Source organism: Dermacentor albipictus, chromosome 3, assembly GCF_038994185.2.
Source record: "Dermacentor albipictus isolate Rhodes 1998 colony chromosome 3, USDA_Dalb.pri_finalv2, whole genome shotgun sequence".
Classification (NCBI taxonomy): domain Eukaryota; kingdom Metazoa; phylum Arthropoda; class Arachnida; order Ixodida; family Ixodidae; genus Dermacentor; species Dermacentor albipictus.
The window spans coordinates 150,492,470-150,514,364 of NC_091823.1; the positions used below are offsets into that span (position 1 = coordinate 150,492,470).

The following is a 21,895-nucleotide window of genomic DNA, read 5'->3' on the forward strand; positions in this document are numbered from 1 at the left end:
CGCTTGGACGCAACATACCTCTCCTCGCAGACAAAGCCCACTGGGCGAGTCAACTAGCTTGTCGTGGCGTGCATGATTTAAAGCTTGCGACATGTGCGACTTGTGTCCTAGCAGAACCTCTACCAATGTTTGTGAGGCGCGCGAGAGCATAGTTCACTTCGCTGACTTTGTGGGTGACAAATACGGTCCATTGTAGTTTGCCAGCAGCTTTTGGCACAAACCCCGGTTCCTTGTGGGAGTCCAAAGCCAAACGAGATCACCAGGGTGATTTGTAACAGCCCGATGTCATGCGTCGTGGCGGGCTTTGGAGTTTTCTTGCGATGGCAAAGTCCGCAGACGCGCAAGCTTCCGACCCTCTTAAGCGAGGCAAAGCGTATTGGCGACCGTAGTATTGTCGTGGTGGTTAAAAGGGAGGCCACTGGTCGAGTGTATACCGGGGTGGCCGAGCGAATAGAGGTACGAAGGGGCTGTAGCCGGTTGTCTCGTATTTGGCGGTGTTGTTGGCGTAAGTAATAAAGGGTATAACTTCATCCCAATTCTTATCTGTGCTAGGAAAGCTGATTGGACGCAACATACATTGAAAGCATATTGGTGATCGCACAATTAGTGCGCTCAGTGAGGCCACTCGTTTGCGGATGATACGGCCTCGAGTCTCTGTTACGCGAGTTACATAAACCCACAAGCTCTTCTAAGATATCCGCCGTGACTTGACGTCCCCGGTCGCTTATAGTAACACCAGGCGCTCCATGTCGCACAACAATAACGTGAAGTAAGAAGAGCGACACTTCGGCGGTAGTGGCTGATGGTATATCCGCCGTCTCGCGATAGCATGTGAAATAGCCGGCGCAGACAATTACCCAGCCGTTCCCCTTAGATGACTGAGGAAACGGGCCTAACAAATAAATTCCAACTTGCCCAAAGGGTGAGGTGGGAGGCGGCACAGGTTGAAGGAGACCAGATGGGGCAGTGGATGGGCATTTCCGACGTTGGCACTGTATGCAGCTGGCGACATACAACTCAACGAAACATCGCATCCGGGGCCAGTAAAAGCTTTCTTGGATGCGATAAAGGGTGCGCACAGTGCCTAAGAGACCGGAGGTAGGGTCATCGTGCATAGCCTGAAGGACTGCTGGCCGGAGATGCTCCAGAAGGAAGCGTACACCCATGCTTGAGTAGTTGCTTTTGTGCGAGAGTAGGTCACGTACACAGTAGCTGCTTGTTGCCCTTGAAAGGGCAGAAGTGAAAAATGGCTCCAATTTGGTGTCTGTCCGTTGTTCTGCTTTGAACGCATCGATATCTGGAAAAGTGGATGTCACAGAAGCGACGAGATGATCAAAATTGTCTCCGTTGCAGTCCATCGCGTTAAACGGCATACGGGAAAGGCAGTCTGCGTCAGCATGTTTTCAGTCACTCTTGTGGGAAACAGTGAAGTTATATTCCTGCAACCTCAAAGCCCAGCGCGCAAGGCGACCATGAGGGTCGCGAAGGTTCACGAGCCATCCAGGGAATGGTAGTCTGTGACGACTAGGAATGGGTGTCCGTACAAGTACGAGCGAAATCGCTGAACATCAAATATTACAGGGAGGCGTTCTTGCTCTGTCACCATGTTATTGCGTTCAGGTTTTCTTAATGAGCGGCTTGCATAAGCAATCACATGCTGATGGTCGTCATAGTGCTGGACCAAGATGGCACCCAGACCAACGCCACAAGCATCTGTTTGGATTTCTGGCGGTGCAGTAGGATTGAAGTGGCGGAGGATAGGTCGGAAGGTCAGCAGGAATTTCAACTGACGAAATGCAGAATCGCACTCGGATGTGCACTCAAACCATGCGTATTTATGCAGCAGATTTGTCAGAGGATAAGCGACGTCAGCAAGACCAGGAATAACTCGGTGAAAGTAAGAGCAAATACCCAGAAAACAACGAAGTTGCTTCGCCGGCAGCGGCGCACTGAATGCCTCAACAGCTGCCGACTCGAGGGGATCAGGCCAGATACCGTCTTTGGCAACAAGATGACCCGGCACAAGGGTCTGAAGGTCACCAAAGTTACATTTCTTGGAGTTCAGAACCAGGCCAGCATTTTTGATGCAGTCGAGGGCAATATCTAGGCGCGTATTGTGCTCATTGAATGTGCGCCCGAGTACAACAACGTCGTCAAGATAGCACATACAGATGTTCCACTTTAATCCACGCAGAATGAGAATCAGAATCAGTATCACTTTTATTTTCCTCAAGGAAAGAAAAAATGGACCCCAGAAAGAAAGCTGCTCATTGAGCAGCTTGACGAGGCCTGAGGCCCTACAGGCAGTGTCAACTGCGGCAAAACAGCAGTGTATGTCGTACACCCATACTAGAAGAAAAAAAAAGCAACTCGAAAAACAAAAAACTAAAAAAGGAAGAAAGAAACTGGTGTCCGGTATGTTTCCATGAATGGTGTCCATGAACCTTTCAAATGTTGCTGGAGCATTGCACAACACAAATGGTATCACATTAAATTCGAATAATCCACCCGTGGTTATGCAGGCTGTTTTCTCCTCGTCGGCCGGGTGTATCCGTATTTGGCAATATTCTGAGCGTAGGTCCACTGAAAAAGAAATGAGAGGCCGAATGAAGACAATCAATTGCATCATCGATCCGAGGCAGCGGATAGACATCCTTTTTAGTCACGGCGTTTAATCTTCGATAATCGACGCAATATCTCCAGTTACCGTGTTTTTTTCTGACAAGTATGACCGGAGCTGCCTAAGGACTCGAGGATTCATGTATTATCCCATTTTTCATCATGTCACTCACTTGTTGCCTGATTATCTTGCGCACGTTAGGCGACACGCGATAAGGCTTTTGCTTGATCGGGCGCGCATATCCCGTATCGATAGTATGGCGCGTTCGTGACTCGGTAATCTAGAACGCTTTGTCCGGCTGCGCAAAGTCAAACACTGACAGATGCTTCGAAAGCGTATCCACGAAGGTATGGCACTCCCTGGTGCTGAGCGACTTATTTATAATAGACAGAAGGTCAGCAGGTTCACATGGTGGGTCTGTTAGAATGGCTACAGGCGAAGACGTGTATTCTGCAAAGCAGGCAAATTTCAAGCCGTCTGGAAGCAGGACGGGTTCTCCCGAGCAGTTGGCCGTCCACAAGTCAGCATGCCCGTTGCTGATGGATACCACACAATGAGAGACAAAAACGTTCTTCTTCACACAATTTAGATGCAATGGCTCTACGGAAGCATCGAAACTGTGTGGAACTTCACCGCGACATACAACCGGCACGCACACAAAGGTAGACGCAGGCACAACCGTATCTGCAGATACACCAAGTTCACGTTGACTGCAAGTCTTCTCTAAGAGCGCCGACGAAACATGGCCATCGAGGCAAGCTCCCCCGTTCGACAATCGACGGTGACACTACACTGTCGCAAAAAGTCGATGCCCAAAATCACTTCGTCTGTCTATCGGGGAACTACAGATTCCGTCGCGAATACTCCACCAGCCAAGGATACATTCAGCAGTGCACACACAAACAGGGCACAACGACTCGCCGCTCACTCGAGTAAACCTTGCAGGCTGGTCCTACCGAAATAGAACTGCGCACCTCAACCGACCCTTAAAACCGAGACTCATTAAGGATACAGTTGCTCCAGTATCCACTAAAGCCATTGTAGAAACACCATCAACATGTACATGCACTTCGTTCTTAATCATAGCAACTGCAGCGGGCATTTCTGTCGATGCACGTGTCGAGCGACCTCACCCCCATCGGCCGCACTAGCTAGTTTTCCGGTTGTGAAGGCGAGGCGGAGCCTCTCATTGGCGATGGGGATTAACGTAAACACGGTTCCCGAGAAGTAGGCGGTGGCGTCTAACTCCTGTCAGAGGCCGGCGAGCGGCTCTGAAAGCTGCTCTGCCAGTAACCCTTGCCGGGAGGGACGCCAACTGACCATGAGGTGGCGTACGGCTTTTGAGTTGTCCTCATGGAAAGTGTGGTCCTTGTTGAAGACCCGGATCGACCATTCCACGTTGTTGGGCGACGATTGCAAAACCTCGCTGTGTAGCCCGCGACACCGCATTAGAAACATACCAGTAGATGCCACAAATTTCGATGTTACTCCATTCAGTCACGTATGCTGCTATCGACTGCATAGCCAGCAGGTGGATCGCATTGATCATGGCTAGGCATCGGCCGCCAGGAGGCGTGCGTGCGGCGAGGGCGTTGGTCGTAGTCATGACCTTGATAGCTCATGGTCCCTCTCGTTTGCGAGGTAAAACTATACACTCAACGGTCGCTGAGTGAACCGTCGGTTGACATGCGGTCGAAACGTCCGTGTTTTTCATCTCGTGTACAATGGGCCATATTGTTGATGTAAGGTGAACACACGAGCTCGGGTCTACACTTTCCACCACTGTGACATTAGGCAGGCTACCAAACTTCAGTATTATCCGTCGCATCTTCAGCTTCTCAAAGGTCCTGCAGTGGCGAATGATGTCAGACACGAAATCCAAGCTTTCTTTGCCAATCAAAAAATTGTAGACGTCTTCGGCTACTCCTTGCAACAAATTTCTAACTTTGTAATCTTCAGACGTTTGAGAGTTGACTATTTTACACAGTTTCAGCACTTCTTAAATATAAGTCATACAGGTCTCGCCGGGAAACTGAGCTCCTTGCGAAAGTGTCTGTTCAGCACGTTCCTTTTAAGCACTAGAGTCTCCAAAACACGCTCTGAGCTCCTCGACGAAAAGCTCCCATGAAGTGAGCGTGCCTTCGTGATTCTCATACCAGACGAGCGCTGTCTCGGTAAGGGAAAACACAACATAGGAGAACTGTCTGGTCGAGTTCCAACCGTTAGACCGGCTCACCCTTCGGTAGTTCGTTAGCCACTGGTCGACGTCTTCTGCGGTTTTTCCTCCGAAAGTGAGTGGTACCCGGTAGTATTACTGCGGAGCACCAGGTGCTGGCCTTGAAGCTGCATCAGATCCATCGGGAATCTGGCAGACGTATTCAGGCATGTCAGGTGAGGGTGGCGGACGTCCGGCAAGTCGACGGCTTCGGCGAAGTTGTCGCAGCGTAGACTCCGTGGTTACGATGTGTACCCCGCAGCGTCCACCAATTAGTTACAACCACGGGGAAAATGGGTTTATTTAGGCGTGCGAGAGCAGGAACAGCAGGCTACGAACAGCAGGAATGGCCGCTGCACAGTCTTTCTTCTCATCTTCCCTTTTCTTCTTGATCCCCGCGTTCCTTTTACGCGCTTGGACGAAATAATATTTCAATCTATGGATTGTAGCCACTGATTCGGCAAGGCGTGTCTACCTGGACCCAACTCTCAGGACGACACTACATACGCGGTACTAATTTTCAAAGTGCTGGGCGAACTGCATGGGCGTTAGAGATATGCTTGTGTTTCAAGGCGTAGAAGAACGTTTTCTTAAAGAAGTGGAACAACAGTAAATTTTTACGGCGAGTTTGATGGCGCACGTCTCCTAATAAGTGCATTTCTGGAAATTATTTTCAAGAGGATACGCCTTGCAAGGTCACCGGTTGAACTCATAAATTGCAATTTTTTACCGTAAAGTAAATAATTAGGAAGACAAATGGACAACATTTTTAATAAGTTCAATATGTGTTTTGGTTGGTCGTGCACCTAATGTCACCTGTATGAAGGATTCCGCTTAAAGGCTATAATTTTTTTACCCGCTACAGGCAAATAAACAATCATGAGGAAATTCCTATGGGAGTTTTCCAAGCGTGTGTAGGCATTGTGCACTTGCTCATGTCCGCACAGGCTTGTGTCAATATCAATCTTACGAACCTTGATCCAGCCAGTATAAGTGACACCGCTGCGGCGACGCAAACTGTTGCGGACGGTGCCGCGACATGAATGGATGACGCGAGCAAAGCACTACAGGAGGTGGCACCAGGAGCGCTGATGTAACGGTCACTATAAGGCATTATCGCTCTTTAGCGCCTTATGCGTTAGCGTCGAACCATCATGACTAGCGATTAACCGTACTCAACCGGTGGCTGCGTATGGCACGACCGCGGGGGCCATACCTTGAGAGTGATCTGCGATGGCTACAGTGAGCTCTGTCTGCTGATAGCTTCATGGGCTGCGTTCTCATCCCTTTCTTGTCGTAGAATAGAGACGCGCGGACCCCTATCTTGTAAGCGGTCTGCGCTTTGGTAGAGAGCGGCGAGTGCTGATAGCTCCGTGAGCGCTGTGTTCTCGCCACGCTAAGTTCGCCTCGAAAGGAGAGGCAGCACGAAAGCGAATTCGCTTGCTGCTGTGCGAGTTATTTTGAAAGCGATCGCCTTAAGGGACGCAGAACGGAAGGAAGCTTTTTCTCGTTGGAAACCTTTCATATTCTCACACCTTGTAGCTTGTGTGAACTCATTACTAGACACCATATCCTGATATTTTAACAGGCCAGTACTCATCGTATTTATTAACGCACACTTCGAATAATAATAATAATAAGTTACACTTGAAGTTACATACTTGTTGATTGCGAGGGCATTATACACTTTGCATTCATAGTCGTGATGCGAGATAACGCTTCTAAAAGCATGGCACACTGCTATTTTATGTTTCGCGCTATATAGAACTGAATAGAAATAAACTTGATGCGTTAACCGAAAAAGGCAACATACCTATTGAAGATGTGCGCAGGTTCCTTGCAAGCATTGCTATAAAACTAACATAAATGAATTTAGTAAATTGCGTACGCACACCGGTACTCGTCAGAGGATGGGGAAGAAAGGCAGGAATGCGTCGCAACTGCCAGAAGTATTGGAATGCAAAGTTGCTCGCGCCAAGCTTGGCGCCAAGTAGCGGTTTACGTTGATGTTCTCAACATCCTGAGATCCATGCAGGCAAGCGTAACTCGAATTTCCGGAAAAAAAAATCAGGAAGTTCTCAAATTGTGATTATGCTGCTGTCTGCTGTTTACCAGTGTCTCGAAAAAACGCGGTCTGACCGATTTATCATTGGTGAAAGTGGGGGGCATGTTACGTGTATCTTGTGTTAAAATTTTTACTTTTCTCAATTAACTAGACATGGAGATGATTACTAACCCTCGTTTTCACTCCATTGTCATGTGTGTCCCGGGGCACGTGTGGTGCGGCATGATTTATATCAACGCGGTAGCGTTAAGGGCCGCCTGTCGCGAGAAAACCCGGTGTCCAGCGTGCGGCGTCGACCATCGCTCCGGCAAAAATAATTGCCTTGCACAGCGAATTACACAGTCACTCCGTGTAGCGCAATGAAGATACTGCACTATTCGGATTTCTCAATGTAAGATACGTCAGAAAAATGATGAAGTATGATTTACATACAGCCTACAGACATGATAGCGTCGGATTGTAGTGTGAATACACAGTAAAACATGATTCTGTTACGCGGAAACTCAACAACGGACCCCTTCTACCATTCATAGACCGGCCATGGCTTCCTTGCAACACCGCCAGATGGCACTCGCCTCCGTCAAATCGTTTGTGGAAGAAAAGTAGGGAAACGACAAAAGACGAAGATGTACAGAAGCACAGTTCGCGATAGGGGACGAGAAAATTTGGTGTGGTAGTTTTTTATTGTTTGACCTAGGTAGGACATTAGGCAGTTTAATAGCAAGAGCTTGGTGGCGCAAACCACCGTCCCGTTCCAAAGGGGATGCTCATAACATCCATCCATCCATCCATCCATCGTTTACCACGTCTCTGCCCGCACAAGAGGCTACGTTTATTCCAGAAAGCTCGCCTTCGTGCATAACCCTCGCCGCTAGCGTTTTCCGGTAAATATTACGATTACACAAGCTGCAGTTGCAGGGATGCGTGAGAATAAGTAAGGGATCTTTGAATTCTATCGCGTTCGACTATTAAAGGCGAAGCTTAAGCGTACTCCAAATTTTTCGTGAAAATAGGAGGCAGAATATCGTTTAATGGTAGGCACAGTATTTAAAGTCTCGACTGATCGCAGCCATTGCGAGATATTAAGTATTAGAGTGCTCCGCAGCACTTTAAATGCATTTTGCGAACGGACAAAAAGTAACCGAGCTGTCCTGGCAGAACTGTTTTGTTACCAAGTTCGAAAATGCAGAGAACATTATGGCCAATGTGCCTGCGTGGCATATCTTGTGCACTGAATTTGCAGTTTCTGCAAAAAAAAAAAAATAGAAACTCAGTAACAAGTGCTTGAAAGGGTTGTGCGGCCATTTTCCACACTATTTATCACTATTCCAATAGAACTGTACCTGACATTGAGTTCGCCTTCATTGCCTACTGCAGCAATTATTGAGTGTTCTGCGGGTACGCACAACATTGCTGGATTAATAACGAACGTTGCGAAAACTAATTTAACTGAGCTTACTCTCAACAAAACATGTTTGGCGCTAAAGACAGTGGAATGCATAATTTTCTTTTTCTTTCTTTTAAAAATGCGTTTAGCGTCGGCATTGTTTCGTAAGTATACCTATGGCTATTTTTTGAATGTGGTAATAAACAACGAAATCTAAAATACATTCTTGTTTCAGTCTTTTCGTTTAATTATCGTGTTTGCTTTATGTCTTGCTTTTGTTTCTTAAAAGAATATCGTTCATGCTCTTTGTGCAATGAAACCCTTTATAAGCCTGCGGATATATTTACATGAATGTTTAGCCCTCTGTGCCGTGTGCTTTGCCAATTATACTTCTACGCAGCTGTCTCACAAAATATATGCAGATTTTCCATACTAGCATTGAATCAGATAATAAAGAAAGAGGCTGTGAAATACGAGGCCGGCACCAACAGTGGTCTATGGGCACAAGTCTACCGCTTTATGCTACATTTGGTATACTTAAATGCATAATAGCCAAATTATAACGCGACTTCATACTTACGGGTTCAATGGCAAAATTGCAAAAGCCAAATTTTGCTACACATTTGAAAACATCAAGTACCAGTCGGCTAGAAATTTCTTATTTGGTTTTCACACGGTTCAAAGTTGTAGCCATAAATACAAGAAAAGTAAACGACCTCTCATGCCTATTGCGTGTGCGACAGCAAAACTCTGACAGAAGGTTTCGTATAACTAAGCCTAATAATGATTGACTTGACGACGCCACTGAAAGTAAGGAATCAGCGTAACTATTTGAGGCCTCTCCGAGAAGGCTGCTTCTTGTGGCTCTCCTAAGCCGTATGCCGACGAACACTCCTCGTGCTTACCGTTTCACTCAAGTACTTTCTCAGCGCACCAGCAAACTGTTAGTTCGATGTCTTGTCCCTTTTACGCGGTCGCCAAGCTGCCCATTCAAGAATGCCACTTTTGAAAACATATGGCACCCTTGAGAAAGGCGGACTCGGGCTTATTTGCAAATTTAAAAAAAATCGCACCGACGCTGAAGCGCCGCATAAAATTGCCAGATCATCCATTCGTTCGTTACGATTGAGGTTCTTGCATCCTTTCTAGCGATGACGGTGTAATTACTAATTAACCTAATTAATTAGGCTAATGTCATTCTCGCCATCGCATCCTACTAGCGGAAGTTCCTAGATAAATTCGAACCAAAGGCCGCTTCCCTAACGGAGCTTCACAGGTAAGGCGCAGTGTATTCCTGGGGCCAGCGCAAGGAATGTGCGTGGATATTAAGTAGTGACGCTGAATAACGGCCTGCTGTGTGCAATTTCAATGAGGAATGGTCTACAGATGTCCATATTGAGAACAGCCAGATTGGCCCTGAGACCGCATCCTTGATGCAGAAGTGTCAGTGGCCATAACGCTTCGTTTTCTAGGCCACCCGGAGGCCTCACAGACTGATCATCCTACCACTCTAACGAGCTCGAGTGTTTCGTGGTTGCGGAAGATAATTAAGCGATTTGCTCGATGTTGTCCATGGAAACCCACAAACTGCAATTTCCTACAACAGATCGCTCACCTTCGAGTATCCTTGGCGTATTGCATACCACGGAAAGAAAGACAGCGTGATATCATTGCGACAGCAATTATATGGACACTCCAGGCGCATTTCTGCCGTCGCCGTGAGGCTCCTCATAAAGTCCAAGGGCGATAAAATCGTCGCCGCGCGCGATACGCTCTATGTGCGAGTGAAGGTGTGTGAAGGTGAGCCAGTGAGCGCGGGCCATTCTCGGGTGTGCGAGCGAGCAAGGCGGGGCGGGGCGGAAGCGTGCCATCTCCTGTCGCGCGCGAGGTATGGATGAGGAGCGGGAGTGGCGGGGAGGGGAGGACGTTTTCCTCTGGTGGCGGCTGCTGATGACGCGCCCGCTCGGGCCTCATCACTAAGCGATCTGCAATGTTTGCACAGTGTGAGTAGCGTCGCTAGCTTCGTATGCGCTTTTGCTTTCGACTTTTCCTTCGCGTTCAAGCTATAAATGCACGAAGGTCATTTCGTCCGCTCGTGTTGCCACGAGTGCTCACTCCAGCGTTTTGACAGCGAGCTTCCGCGGTCACCGATCGATATGTGTTCATGTTTACCTGTGCGCGCGTGACACTGTGCATTTAAATTTGTTGAGGGAGCGAACCTGTACATGTCTTTACGGCCGGTAAAACTACTATACTGACTTCGTATAGTAATCTACTATTTTGCTATCGCAATCGATGCTTCACCATCGGGGCGAAATCGCGACATTTCTTTCGCGAAAGGATGGCTCTAACACAGGGCAACAAAGACAAATATTGGCTGTTATCATCATTTCTCCGACGCCAACATCGAATAATTTGATGAATATGATGTACAGAAATACCTTGTTTCGTATTCCCTAGGAAGAAGATTCGCCAAGTCAAATAATCAGATCAGTTCCTTATTTCGGCACATTGCGCCCGGAAGCATTACGCGTGATCGTTAATACACTTGATGAAGGACACGGTGGCCGAGGAAACGGCCTCAGGAAGGATTACAAACTTAGTTGCTGGATAGGTTTGGAAGGAGTGTTCAATAAGCGCTCTGCATTGGCTCGGACTGACCAAATACGAGCCAGACCCTAACTGAGGAACGTGCGCGGGCTATATTGGCCTCCTTCGTCTTGTGCCAGAGCTAGGTAGAAGCTGTGTTGTAGCGAACCAGACTTGTTACGTCGAACGGCGACGCCCAATAGGGGAGCATAACGAAAATGCACGAGATGCCACTGACCTCACTTTTCTTATCATTTTAGGTAACTTATTTTATTCCCATTACATGTGATAGCAGAAAACAAAACTTCAGTTCTAGAATATACCTAATACGTGAGTCGCAACTGCCTCACGCTTGCGACGAATGAAACATTGTCGTTTTTAGAAAACAAATTGTGATATGCAACAAAGAATTCATTCTAGAAATCCAAATAAACTGTTATTAGTCGCGTAGAGGTACTCCTGAGTTAATGGGGATGCTTAACTGGGCGTCCTCGCGCCGGATTCAGGCCTCAGCCTTTGCCGATCCAGCCGTGTTGGGCGGCCTTCTACTTTACTATGTATGGTGCGAGGTTGGGAACGCGGCATGCCATCAATCTAATGATTGGACCGGTCAAGCACGCGGACAGCCCTTAGCCTGCTCGTGCTCTGCGAGGTCTCAGCTGCGCTAGGACAAGAAACGACTGACTAGATGCAAACTTAGTCTCCCCATGCACATCCGACTTCTCAGTCCATCTTCTATCCCTTTGAAATCGACCACATTAGCCTACTCGCAACAGCGGCAGCTGGATAGTGATGCAACCCAGTTAATTAAATTAAATTATTGGGTTTTACGTGCCAAAACCACTTGCTGACAATGAGGCACGCCGTCGTGGAGGGCTGCGGAAATTTTGACCACCTGGGTTTCTTTAACATGCACCTAAATCTAAGTACACAGGTGTTTTCGCATTTCGCCCCCATGGAAATGCGGCCGCCATGGCCGGGACTCGATTCCGCGACCTCGTGCTCAGCAGCCTAACACCGTAGCCACTGAGCAACCGCGGCCGCTGTGCAGCCCAGTGTGGCCATCTAGTATTTGTCGAAGTTCGTAGACGTTGCGGCCGTGGCTTGTCTAAGCTGATTTAGCTGGTGGCATTATTGACCTCAGCAGCTGATCTTCATTAGAACGACGACATTCTGAAATCATGGCCTGCAGACCTATTTCTCTTCTGAAAGGTTTGTGCTTCTTCTAGCAACGAACTACGATCCCGAACCTGCCTAGGATGAATGGAAACAGCTTTATTTAAAATCCGGCAAAGTTTAACGACCCGGGCTCAGGTTTCCCATGAGAGGACTTCGAGGCCTTGCCTCGTCGCCGCCTATGCCCTACTAGAAGATCAAATCGGTAGGCAAGATCAGTTTCACCTGCATAATTGACTTCGACGAACGCAGCACATGCAATCAGCATTGATTCATTTTATAGAACACGTGTGAACACTCGAATTCAGAGCAAACGTGACGGGAATACTGAACAATGATGAATGCTGTTGAAGACATTTTGAAGGAGGTCAAAAAAAGGTTTCTTTTTCTATCTATTTATTTCATGGGACTCACAGCAACCACCGATACAGGTAAGACAACTGGAACTGTTTGCACGACGCTTTCTCCTTTCGCAAACAGCATTAAAGATTTTCTCTCTTGCTGAGTGTATTGCAACGAAATTCTGAAGCACAGACCTATTTGAACATCTCACAATGTCAGAAATAAAAAGCATAAGATCATTAGAAACTTTATAACTTCACCTTAATTTCTGGTTGATGTCCGTGGTTTATCGTCTACCTTGTTTTCCTGCAACATGGAGATTTATTTCCGCACTAACATTGCTCGCCAGCTTCAGGACCCGATTAGGTTGAAACCACTAATGGTTGTATTTTGGAAAATGAAGCCGGAATGCTATTAAGAAAGAAGCAGCTCGCGCACTACTTGTTCTTAGACCTCAGCTTTTTTGCTGGTTCATTGCAATAACTCTGGTATTCACGTGCATAGAGTGCAGCTCAGTATATCCGTGATTTTATGATAAGAACGTTTAGAGCTTTTGTAGAATCAAAGAAATTTTACCCCACGCAGGTGTTTGCACATTAATGTATTTCATTTCAAATATGCTTGCCTCACGTTCTTACCCACTTAACATTAGACGCCTTCAGCGCACTTAACTGCATGCAAGCAGGATCTCAAAGTTTCATTACTTGCTTATTTTTCTTACTAAATTGCCCGAAGCCAGTTTGAGAAACTTGATTGTGCTATTTGAGAGATTTTAGGCCGTCATGGCCATCCCTTTAGTCATGGGCGCGAGCTCAAGACATGTAGTATTAAAAAGAGGTCTGCAGATCCAACGCAGTTTCAAAACCTTAATGACACTAAGCTTGCTTGATTCAACGAGGTTATAGCAGTAGTCGGTGAAATGCACATGGCCTTGGCACCTGTTTCTCTCAGCTATCTGTGTCACAGTGACAAATTGTGTGTATAGTGTTTTCGAGGGCAGAATGTTGGTGAGTAGTGGATGCACAGATAAGTTGAAACACAGGGAAATGCACGTAACTCTTCAAAAAAACTTCTGCACGAGTGCCTGATACACATTCTGGGGACTTAACAAAGAATTAACACATACCGAGTGGCCGAAGCACTTTGCTTTCGGCAACACAGCAACCGTGAAATCGAATTCAAAGAAAAATGAAGGACGCGCTTTTATAAACTAGGCAGACTTGCGTGACCTGAAAGAACCTCCACTCGATCAATATATATAGTGAAACATGCAGTGCCAAAGCAGCTTTCCTTGCCTCTCGTTTGCTCCCTTTCTGCTAACAGACACACGTACATTAATGCTAAATACTAAGTCACCATAAAGGATTAGCGTTCTGAATCGACATTACCTGCACTACTGAAAAGAACAAAAACCGAAAAGAAACATACCTGTACTTTGGAAATGGGACATCGATCATCGCTCACGTCCCATGCTGCGGTCACAATTCCAGTTCACGTGGCTCATAATGACAAATGAAATGAAAGTTTCAGCTCCATATGTTATTAGACATAAAAAAATTGGGGCAGACACTTGGAGATGAGCAAAGAAGGTTGTTAAAAAGTGAAGGACTGCGCAACAAAGGATGGAACAAAAAATGTTAGATGTAACGGTGACAAGAAGGCTGCGCTGTGGATTAGAGATCAAATATTCTATTTGACAAAGCGAAAAAGACAAGCTGCGCAAGCACTGCAATGTACGGAGAAAATAGGCGGTGGTATTCCAGAGTTACAGAATGGGTCTTGAGGGAGAGGCAGTGCAATCGAGGACGCAGAGAATCAGGTGGTGTGTTGAAAAAAGGAAATTCGGAGGCATAACTTGGAATCAGCTATCGCAGAACAGGGGAAGTTGGTGATGGCTCGAAGATGCCTTCGCCCGGCAGTCTATATAAATATAGGACGACGATGATGATATATAGATGAAGATAACAAATGCACTTACGCTGTACAACACAACATAGAAAGCAGAAAGGAATCATATACTTCGGTACAATTTCCGAAGAAAAATGTATTGATGCCTGCTGCTGGCGTCGCTGGCTGCGTCATAAGATAGCTGACTTGACAATGTAAGATGCCGTCAGGTAAATTTGCTTCGCATTTCCGGAAAGTGGCACAGGGTGACCTAACGAGACTTTGCGCTCTGTCAGCCTTAGAGAGGTGACGGGTGACGTGCGTTTTCAATAACTCATTTTCTAAATACATTTTTTATCGCATTTGTGATTCGCTCCGCCTCTATGCCTAAACTGTGCAGATGAGAAATGGTGATGTTAACTTTTAAGACCAAATCAACCATTTAGGCTCGGCAAACTTTTCGTCATTAGTGCACTAAAAGCTCTTGCACAACTAAACGAATTAGCAAATTCTGCGTCATATCTCATTTCTGACTTCACGCAATATTACCATCTTTGAAAATGACTAAAGTCAGTTTTTAAAACCAATAAAGGCATCGACAACCGCTGCACATAATGCATTCTCAGGGACATTTTGTTACAAATGTGCAAGTTTCTATCACACAAAGGAAATGACGTAGATCAAATGACCGGCCAACAAAGTGCACTAGCGGCGCGGGTCGATTGAAGCCGTAAACAAGCGACAACATTTTCAATCAAGCTTAATGGCCCTATACGTTCTCTCTATTCAACTCACTGTAGCTACCTGCGCTGTTTTACACAATTAACAAGGGCCTAATGAAGTTTACAAAATAAAATACTCTTTTATCTGCGAATTCTACATTTTAATGTGCTGTTTGGCACACTAAATTCCAAAAGCTTGTTTTTACTCTCCATAACGGAGCACGAGTCCAGATGTTTTGGCGCAAAGTTATTCAAATCATATTATTGCCTTCTATTCCCGTGGTCAGAGCAAACAGTAAGTATGCACAGTGCTGGTCATTCGTATGGTTCTGACGATTGATTGAGCACTGCTCACAGTGTACCTCTAAAGAGCGCAAGTAATTTTTGACGTAAAGAATTAACTCCGCAGATCCCTTGCGCAATATGAACGGGCCGGGAGGTGCGCCGTATACTTGTTAAACCAGTTCTCGCTCTTCCCAGCGGGACTTTGCTGCGAATGCGAAATTTATTGTACACGTCAGCATCTGCGTAACTGAAGAGATCGAGTTGCAAAAAATTTTCATTTGCACTATTGTGCAATGCCGGTTTAAGCTATACGTGTTTCTGGGGCATATATCACAATGCTCGCATGTTGTGCGGCTGGACGGGGAAATTGTTTAATACGCTTTCACTACAGAGTCGTTCATTGTGCAGTTTTGGCACGTTACAATTCTTTATTATGTTGGCTTTACAATCGATAGAATGCCTTTTATTGTGCAATAACCGAATACAAATTTTTCGAGAGCTGCAAACGCTGTAAGCGGTCACACTTTAAAACTCATATTTAGAAACGGGCGATGTTATTATTCACAGGCTCTTTTTACGGATCATGTGGGTTGCCAATTTTCTAGCAAATAAAAAGATTTCTCACGGAGGCAAGAAATCGTGAGAGATGTTAAAAACGTGGGAAGGTCTTTTTCCCGGTGAACATCATGTGGTGATAGTTAAAATTCACAATATCAGGTGAAATATCAAATATCAGCTGAAATGTTGCAGTGAACAATTCGTCATTACACCTACGGCATGGCAGTAGAAAACTGCTTTATGGGTAGCATACCAAACAATATAACTACTACTGCAGTTCCCACTTTTGTTGAGTTTTTTCGAATAAGATAGCGAACACTTTCTGAATAGCATGACTGAAGCTTTTTTAAAGACTGCATAAAAGAAAACAAGACACACTTCAAAGGTATGGTTCTAGAAAATTGCCCTCTCTTTAACACTGCAGAACCACAGAGGCTCCAACACGGCAGCAGATGCGTACAGCTGCAGCGTCTCTTACAGCCAGTCATTGAATCAAATCTCACCAAAGGTTATTACAGTATTTTAGTGCACGCAGTTAACGCACATTTTCATATTAGGGCACCGCGATAGGAGATAATCGCGATCAATCGCAAAACCGTCCTGTTTTCGTCAGACAACCCGCGGCTGAATCACATGTGGTTTCGTTATGTGCACACGTATTTGGATTTTGTTTTGCGGTTCTCCGGTGTTCAGCTCTCCTGTTGACATTATGTGCTTGAGCTCAGCTTCTGGAACTCAAGGTTTGCACGGTAGCTCCCATGTTTTGCACAGTGCTTCATGCCTGAACTACTCAGCAGTGTAGTCTTAAATTCACATAAGCATGCGAACACTAAAGAAGTGGGAAAAATAAAGCAGTACATACGAACGCGGTGGTAGTACGAGAGAGGGGCTTCCTCCCATATCCTTAACATACGAAAAAGGCGTTAGCTTCAATTCGTAGATTCGTGGCAGTGAATTTGACGTCAGGAGATTAGAATAAAAACATATTGACAAAGTTTTACATAATAGGGTCTCTGGTCTATTTTTTTGACGACGTAGAGAAGCATTTTGCCTTGAACTCTACGGCTTGCTCACAAAAAGTATCAGTAACTGCAAGTGTCGAGTGCGCAATTCGTCAACGTCGTGCCATCAGACCACAACAATCCTTTTAATTTTATTGTTGGATTGTGCTTCAAGCATATAAGGAAAGGCCGACGTACGTCGTTTATGTGCTTATATGTAGTGATATTGGTGGCATTAAAAATAATGCAATGTTGCGAGCTTGCTGCAATACATCTCAATATTTTCAATATTTCCATCGCTCCCTTGTAAGACAATTCGTTTCCCGGACGCGGCATTTTTCATTCATGATTGTATTGTGATTTGTTCTTTTTTTGGCCATGAAGTTAGGGGGCCGAAACACAGAGATAGTGCAATTTATTGTGCACAGTGCCTAATTTCTCACTGTAATGGCAATAATTGCGCCCGTACTGATAATTTTGCAGTCTCAGTGACTGATACTGACCTCTTGTCTTGTTGTGACCAACATTTTTATACTTCATAAATAGCTAAACCGCAGATACACTAATCTCGACTGAGTTGAACAATAAAGACCTTATGTTCGAAAAACATTTGGCGTCATTTTATTCAAATGAAGTGGTCGCTGCGAGAGTCGCTTACAGCGTTTTGGCGACCGCTTGTCGCCATAGGTTGGTCATTCCACCCTCTTAGGGCTACCAGGAAAGACGACCGAGTTGACGCAAACAACATGCAGCGGTAGGAAAAAGATTCCTCAGCCTTGACATGATGTCACAGGATACACGTGTTCTTGAGCGCACGATTGCAGCAGCGTCGCTTCGTTGTTACGCGTCCTTCCTTAACTGTTCTTGACGGGTACATTTATTTTGTTGATGGTCCTACTATTCAGAAATCATTTTTTGAATCAGGAAAATTTTCCCGCTTTGGTGCTTTGAGCTTTTTCAGCAAAATATAAGTGGAATTTTAAAATATTACAAGACGATCATGTATGACGTTGCAGACGCTCGACGAAGGATGTTATAACAATGAAGAGCATCTTTTTTATAATTGGCGCTTTGGCGTAGCGTTGTTAGTTAGACGGAGGTTAGCGGCCGATAAACGCGTATGTAAGGAAACCAACGCAATTTGATGGGACGCTAGAAAAACTGAATTTTTTTTCGCATAACTTTTATGCACGCATTCATGCAAGCAGTGCTTTCCGCTTCAGCTGCTACGACGTTAAAAAGAAATGCATGCGAAGCCAAATGGCAATCCTGCTAGCAATATGTCACTCAAAGTGGCGCACTTCGTGCAGCACAACTTAGTACTCATGTTTTATTTGCTAGAGAATTGATAAAAGGTTAGTTATATATAAGAGTACAAGCGGTACCCACCCTACTAACCTAACTGCTATCATGGTGCCCTGCTAAGTCCGATTTCAAGGCACCAAGTTGCGGCCGTCGTCTCGACATCTCTATTGGGACGAAATGCAAAAACACTCATGAATCATGCATTTGATAGACATGGGCTCCAGGCTAGCTCCAGGCTTTCAAAATTATTCCGAAATCCGCCACTATGGCATTCCTCATAATGGTATCATAGTTCTTGCACGTAAATCCGAATTTTTTGACGGAGTACAAGCGGGGTAGTGTAGTTCACAATAATTTACTACTGTAGCTGGCTTGTACATTAAGAATATTGTTTTTATAACCAGAGAAAGAATAGCAGAACCTTGAGTTCCGCATTGGAGTTTTATAAAAAAACGCCGAACGCAAGTCGAGCACGCACACAAAGAGCGAACGAAATGCCGGAACCAAAACAGTTTGCGTTTCTATCATATATAGTAAGAGAATTACATGCCTTTCGTAAAAAATGCAGCATCAGAACGCGAGATATTGTCAGTTAACAGCAATCAAAGTGTTTTATTAGTTCAAAATCGGCACAATTAGCTTCCAAGGAAGCACCGTTGTGTATGTTCCAGTTTGTACATTGATATCCACATTCACATATCGAACTTGGTGCCACCTATAGATTGAACTCGCCACCAAAGAATATAAATAGCCCCCGCAATTTTTTTTTTCTAATGAAGAGTGCTAATGAGCCATTTTCTATATGTCCAGTTTTTTAAACGCGGCTGCTTCAGCAATACGTTACTGTGGAACTAAAAAAAGTTTCCAATATCATCGCTAACAACTAATTTCAATATAGCGAACAAACAAGACATAAACCCGCAAACGGTTAAGTTACTGCAGATAAATTAGACCAAAGACAAACATCTTCACTCATTAACTAGGAAATCTGGTGTCAGGATGTATGCCATGCAACCTTTATCATCCGCCTTTAGTACATGAGGCTTGTACAAGAGTTCCCCTGTTGTGTAAATAGAAACGTTCTACTGGGAGTGAAGCCGTAAGTTTTTCACATCGTCGTTTTGCAAATTTTGCTAACGTTTACGTGAAGTTTACTACACCGAAGCCTTCTTCAGAACTGAAAGCTATAGGTATATTGTATTGAGAGACCGCGTAGATATATTGATCACCGACATACCATAGAGCGTTACAAATGAAGCATAGGCTAAAATATTCTAGCTACGGACAAAATTGTAGTAATCATCGTCATCATTCTGTATTTAGGGACATTTGTGAAACATGTTGCTGCCTCAGCTTTTTTTACATGAGCTAGCGCAGTTACGGTTAACAGTCGAATAGGCATTTCTTTGCTGAAATCAGCCGGATAATTGTATAAACAGAGTAATATTGCTTCCTCATATATTTGCTTCGGGTGAACAACATTCAAGCTTTGCGATCATCTTTCCGAAAGTTGCTTCCTACAGCTAAAACACAACTGCTAACTCTGAGGTCTACCGCAATAATACCAGATGCCATACTAGACAAAAGGCATTGCTGTCGGTGCATTTATAGAAAGCCTACATTATAGATGCCCTCCCAAACTTAGTTAACATAGATCTCCAGAAACCTGTGTCGTTGCTGAGTGGCTGTGTCGCTGGGAACGTATTTAGCGTCCTTGGGTTGCCCGAAGAAAGGAAACTTTGAGTGGGTTGGCTTCATACTTGTGCGTGCCGAACGACATGTGAATTTGCTGACGCTCCAACGGATGGTGACTAACGAGTTGAACCAGCGCTGCAAAGGTTCGATGGGGATGGAGTCCACGGACTGTGATGTCAGGAAATTTCCTGTGGGCAATGTTTGGAGCATTTCATCCGCTCTAACCTTAGCACCTTCTCGCAGCCCCACCGACATTGAAGCACTGAATTTCTGAAGGCAACCTTAGGCGATCATCGCGGTAATCGATAACTGTAGCCTTGTGTACAAGATGTACTGGGGTACAAAGTGTACCGGCTTTGCCCCGAGCGTGCACATCGAATTTGCTTTCAGTGTCTCCATGTCTTCAAAAAGAGAAGAGAGAATATTACGATACAAAATTTTGAACAGCTTCTGATAGCGAATATATACAGCACTTTACGGCGGGAAAGCATGAAATGAACAAGGAAGGCTAGCTTTTGTTTCCTGTATCTGCACAACGTCAATAAACGTTGGAAGGAAAGTAACGTAAAAGTAGTGACTAAGTTGAGTAATTGCATGACCACTTCTGCGGGGCACTGATCTGTAACTATAATTATTTATATTTTAACGCGGTAATTATAATGGTAATCGGTTACTTCTTTCTCTAACGTGTACAAATCTTGTTGCTTTCGGCAACACCGCTTCTGTTCTGCGGCTAAAATATCTTACAAGCTCTCATATACAAGCCCAAAAGACACGCGATCCGGTGGTGAGTGCCAAATGGCAAGGTGTATGATGAGTTTAAGCTATTTTACCTGTTTTGGAAGAAATACCGATTCCATGAGTTTACAACTCAAAAGACAAGGTTCGCGAAAGTAATTTTATATCATATGGCTCGCTGACAGAAGCTTCGAAATAGAATACAATATCTTCATGAATACTACAAAATTATTTGCACTTACCTAACTAGAATTTTTCTGGCTAGAGTGTTGATGTTTTTTTCTGATAATGAAGGATCAGTACCCAAATTCTACTCACTTGATGAAAATATTCTACGGCAGGCTGCGTCAACCTTTACAAGCAGCTTTACCGGGACTGCCGCAACGGGAACGGGGTCGTCAACGACGGTTTTCCAGCCGTACGGCAGCCGTACAACAGACACCATCGCCGCTACCCGCGTTGTTGTGCCTGGCGCACGGGAAGAGGATCGCGAAGAACGGTGAGACGCCCAAATGGCTGGGACGTTGCAGCTGCAGTAAGCAGGTCAGAGGCGGTTGTCGCATAAAGCTCGAAGTAATGCTAAAGTTGACTGCCCAAACAAAATATTTGCATGGAAAATCAGAGGTGTTATGGACTTCAAGGGGTATTGTTGTACCGTATATTGAGTTCCGAAAAAAGGAAGTCATGGAAAAAAAGACAATCATTCCACTTTGTGCAGATAAAACGGCAGCTAAAGCGGATGGCAGTCAAAGATATAAAAGAAAAGCAAAGTTCTTCCTCTGCCATTCCATCTTCACAGAGTGGTATGGTTGTCATTTCTTGCATTGAGAATCTGGCGTCGTTGCTCGTTTGGAAGTTCCCGGGATCGCGATTGTCGTTTTCGATCACAATCGCGGGAACGTTCTTGTTCGATGGTCGTTTCGCGCCGGTGCCATTTACATTACTGTAAATGCTGCTAGTATACATGCTGATCTTCGGGTGTATAAACTATACGTGTCCGCCGCATTGATAACGCAGCTGCTTTTAGCGCCAATACCTCTCCTGCTTACATACTCCGATTACCTTGACGTCACGCTAGTGTTCACGGCGAGCGTTCTAATTCGTTCCGCATTTTGACATCTGCGACGCCACACTGCATTCGTCGGGTTACTAGAAATAGCTCAGTCAGCGCCCAGAAATCCTGTTGTCATAGTAATGGATTAGAACCTGGGCTTGACAGTAGGTTTACATTTAGCGCCGACCTGTTTATGCCTACCGCTACAACTTAGACCTAGTGCTTCTAGGCGAACACCCCCGTTGTATTTAATGAA

General features: G+C 45.2%; 1 protein-coding gene across 1 annotated transcript in view; it reads left to right on the top strand.

The window, feature by feature from the left end:
• Positions 1 to 21,895, top strand: part of LOC139057624 (probable serine/threonine-protein kinase fhkB) — a 143,957-nt gene that overhangs the window by 23,386 nt on the left and 98,676 nt on the right. The window contains exons 5-6 of the mRNA XM_070536176.1: positions 8,437 to 8,451; positions 20,927 to 21,084. Of these exons, the coding sequence (XP_070392277.1) occupies positions 8,437 to 8,451; positions 20,927 to 21,084 (173 nt within the window). The remainder of the gene's footprint in view (positions 1 to 8,436; positions 8,452 to 20,926; positions 21,085 to 21,895) is intronic.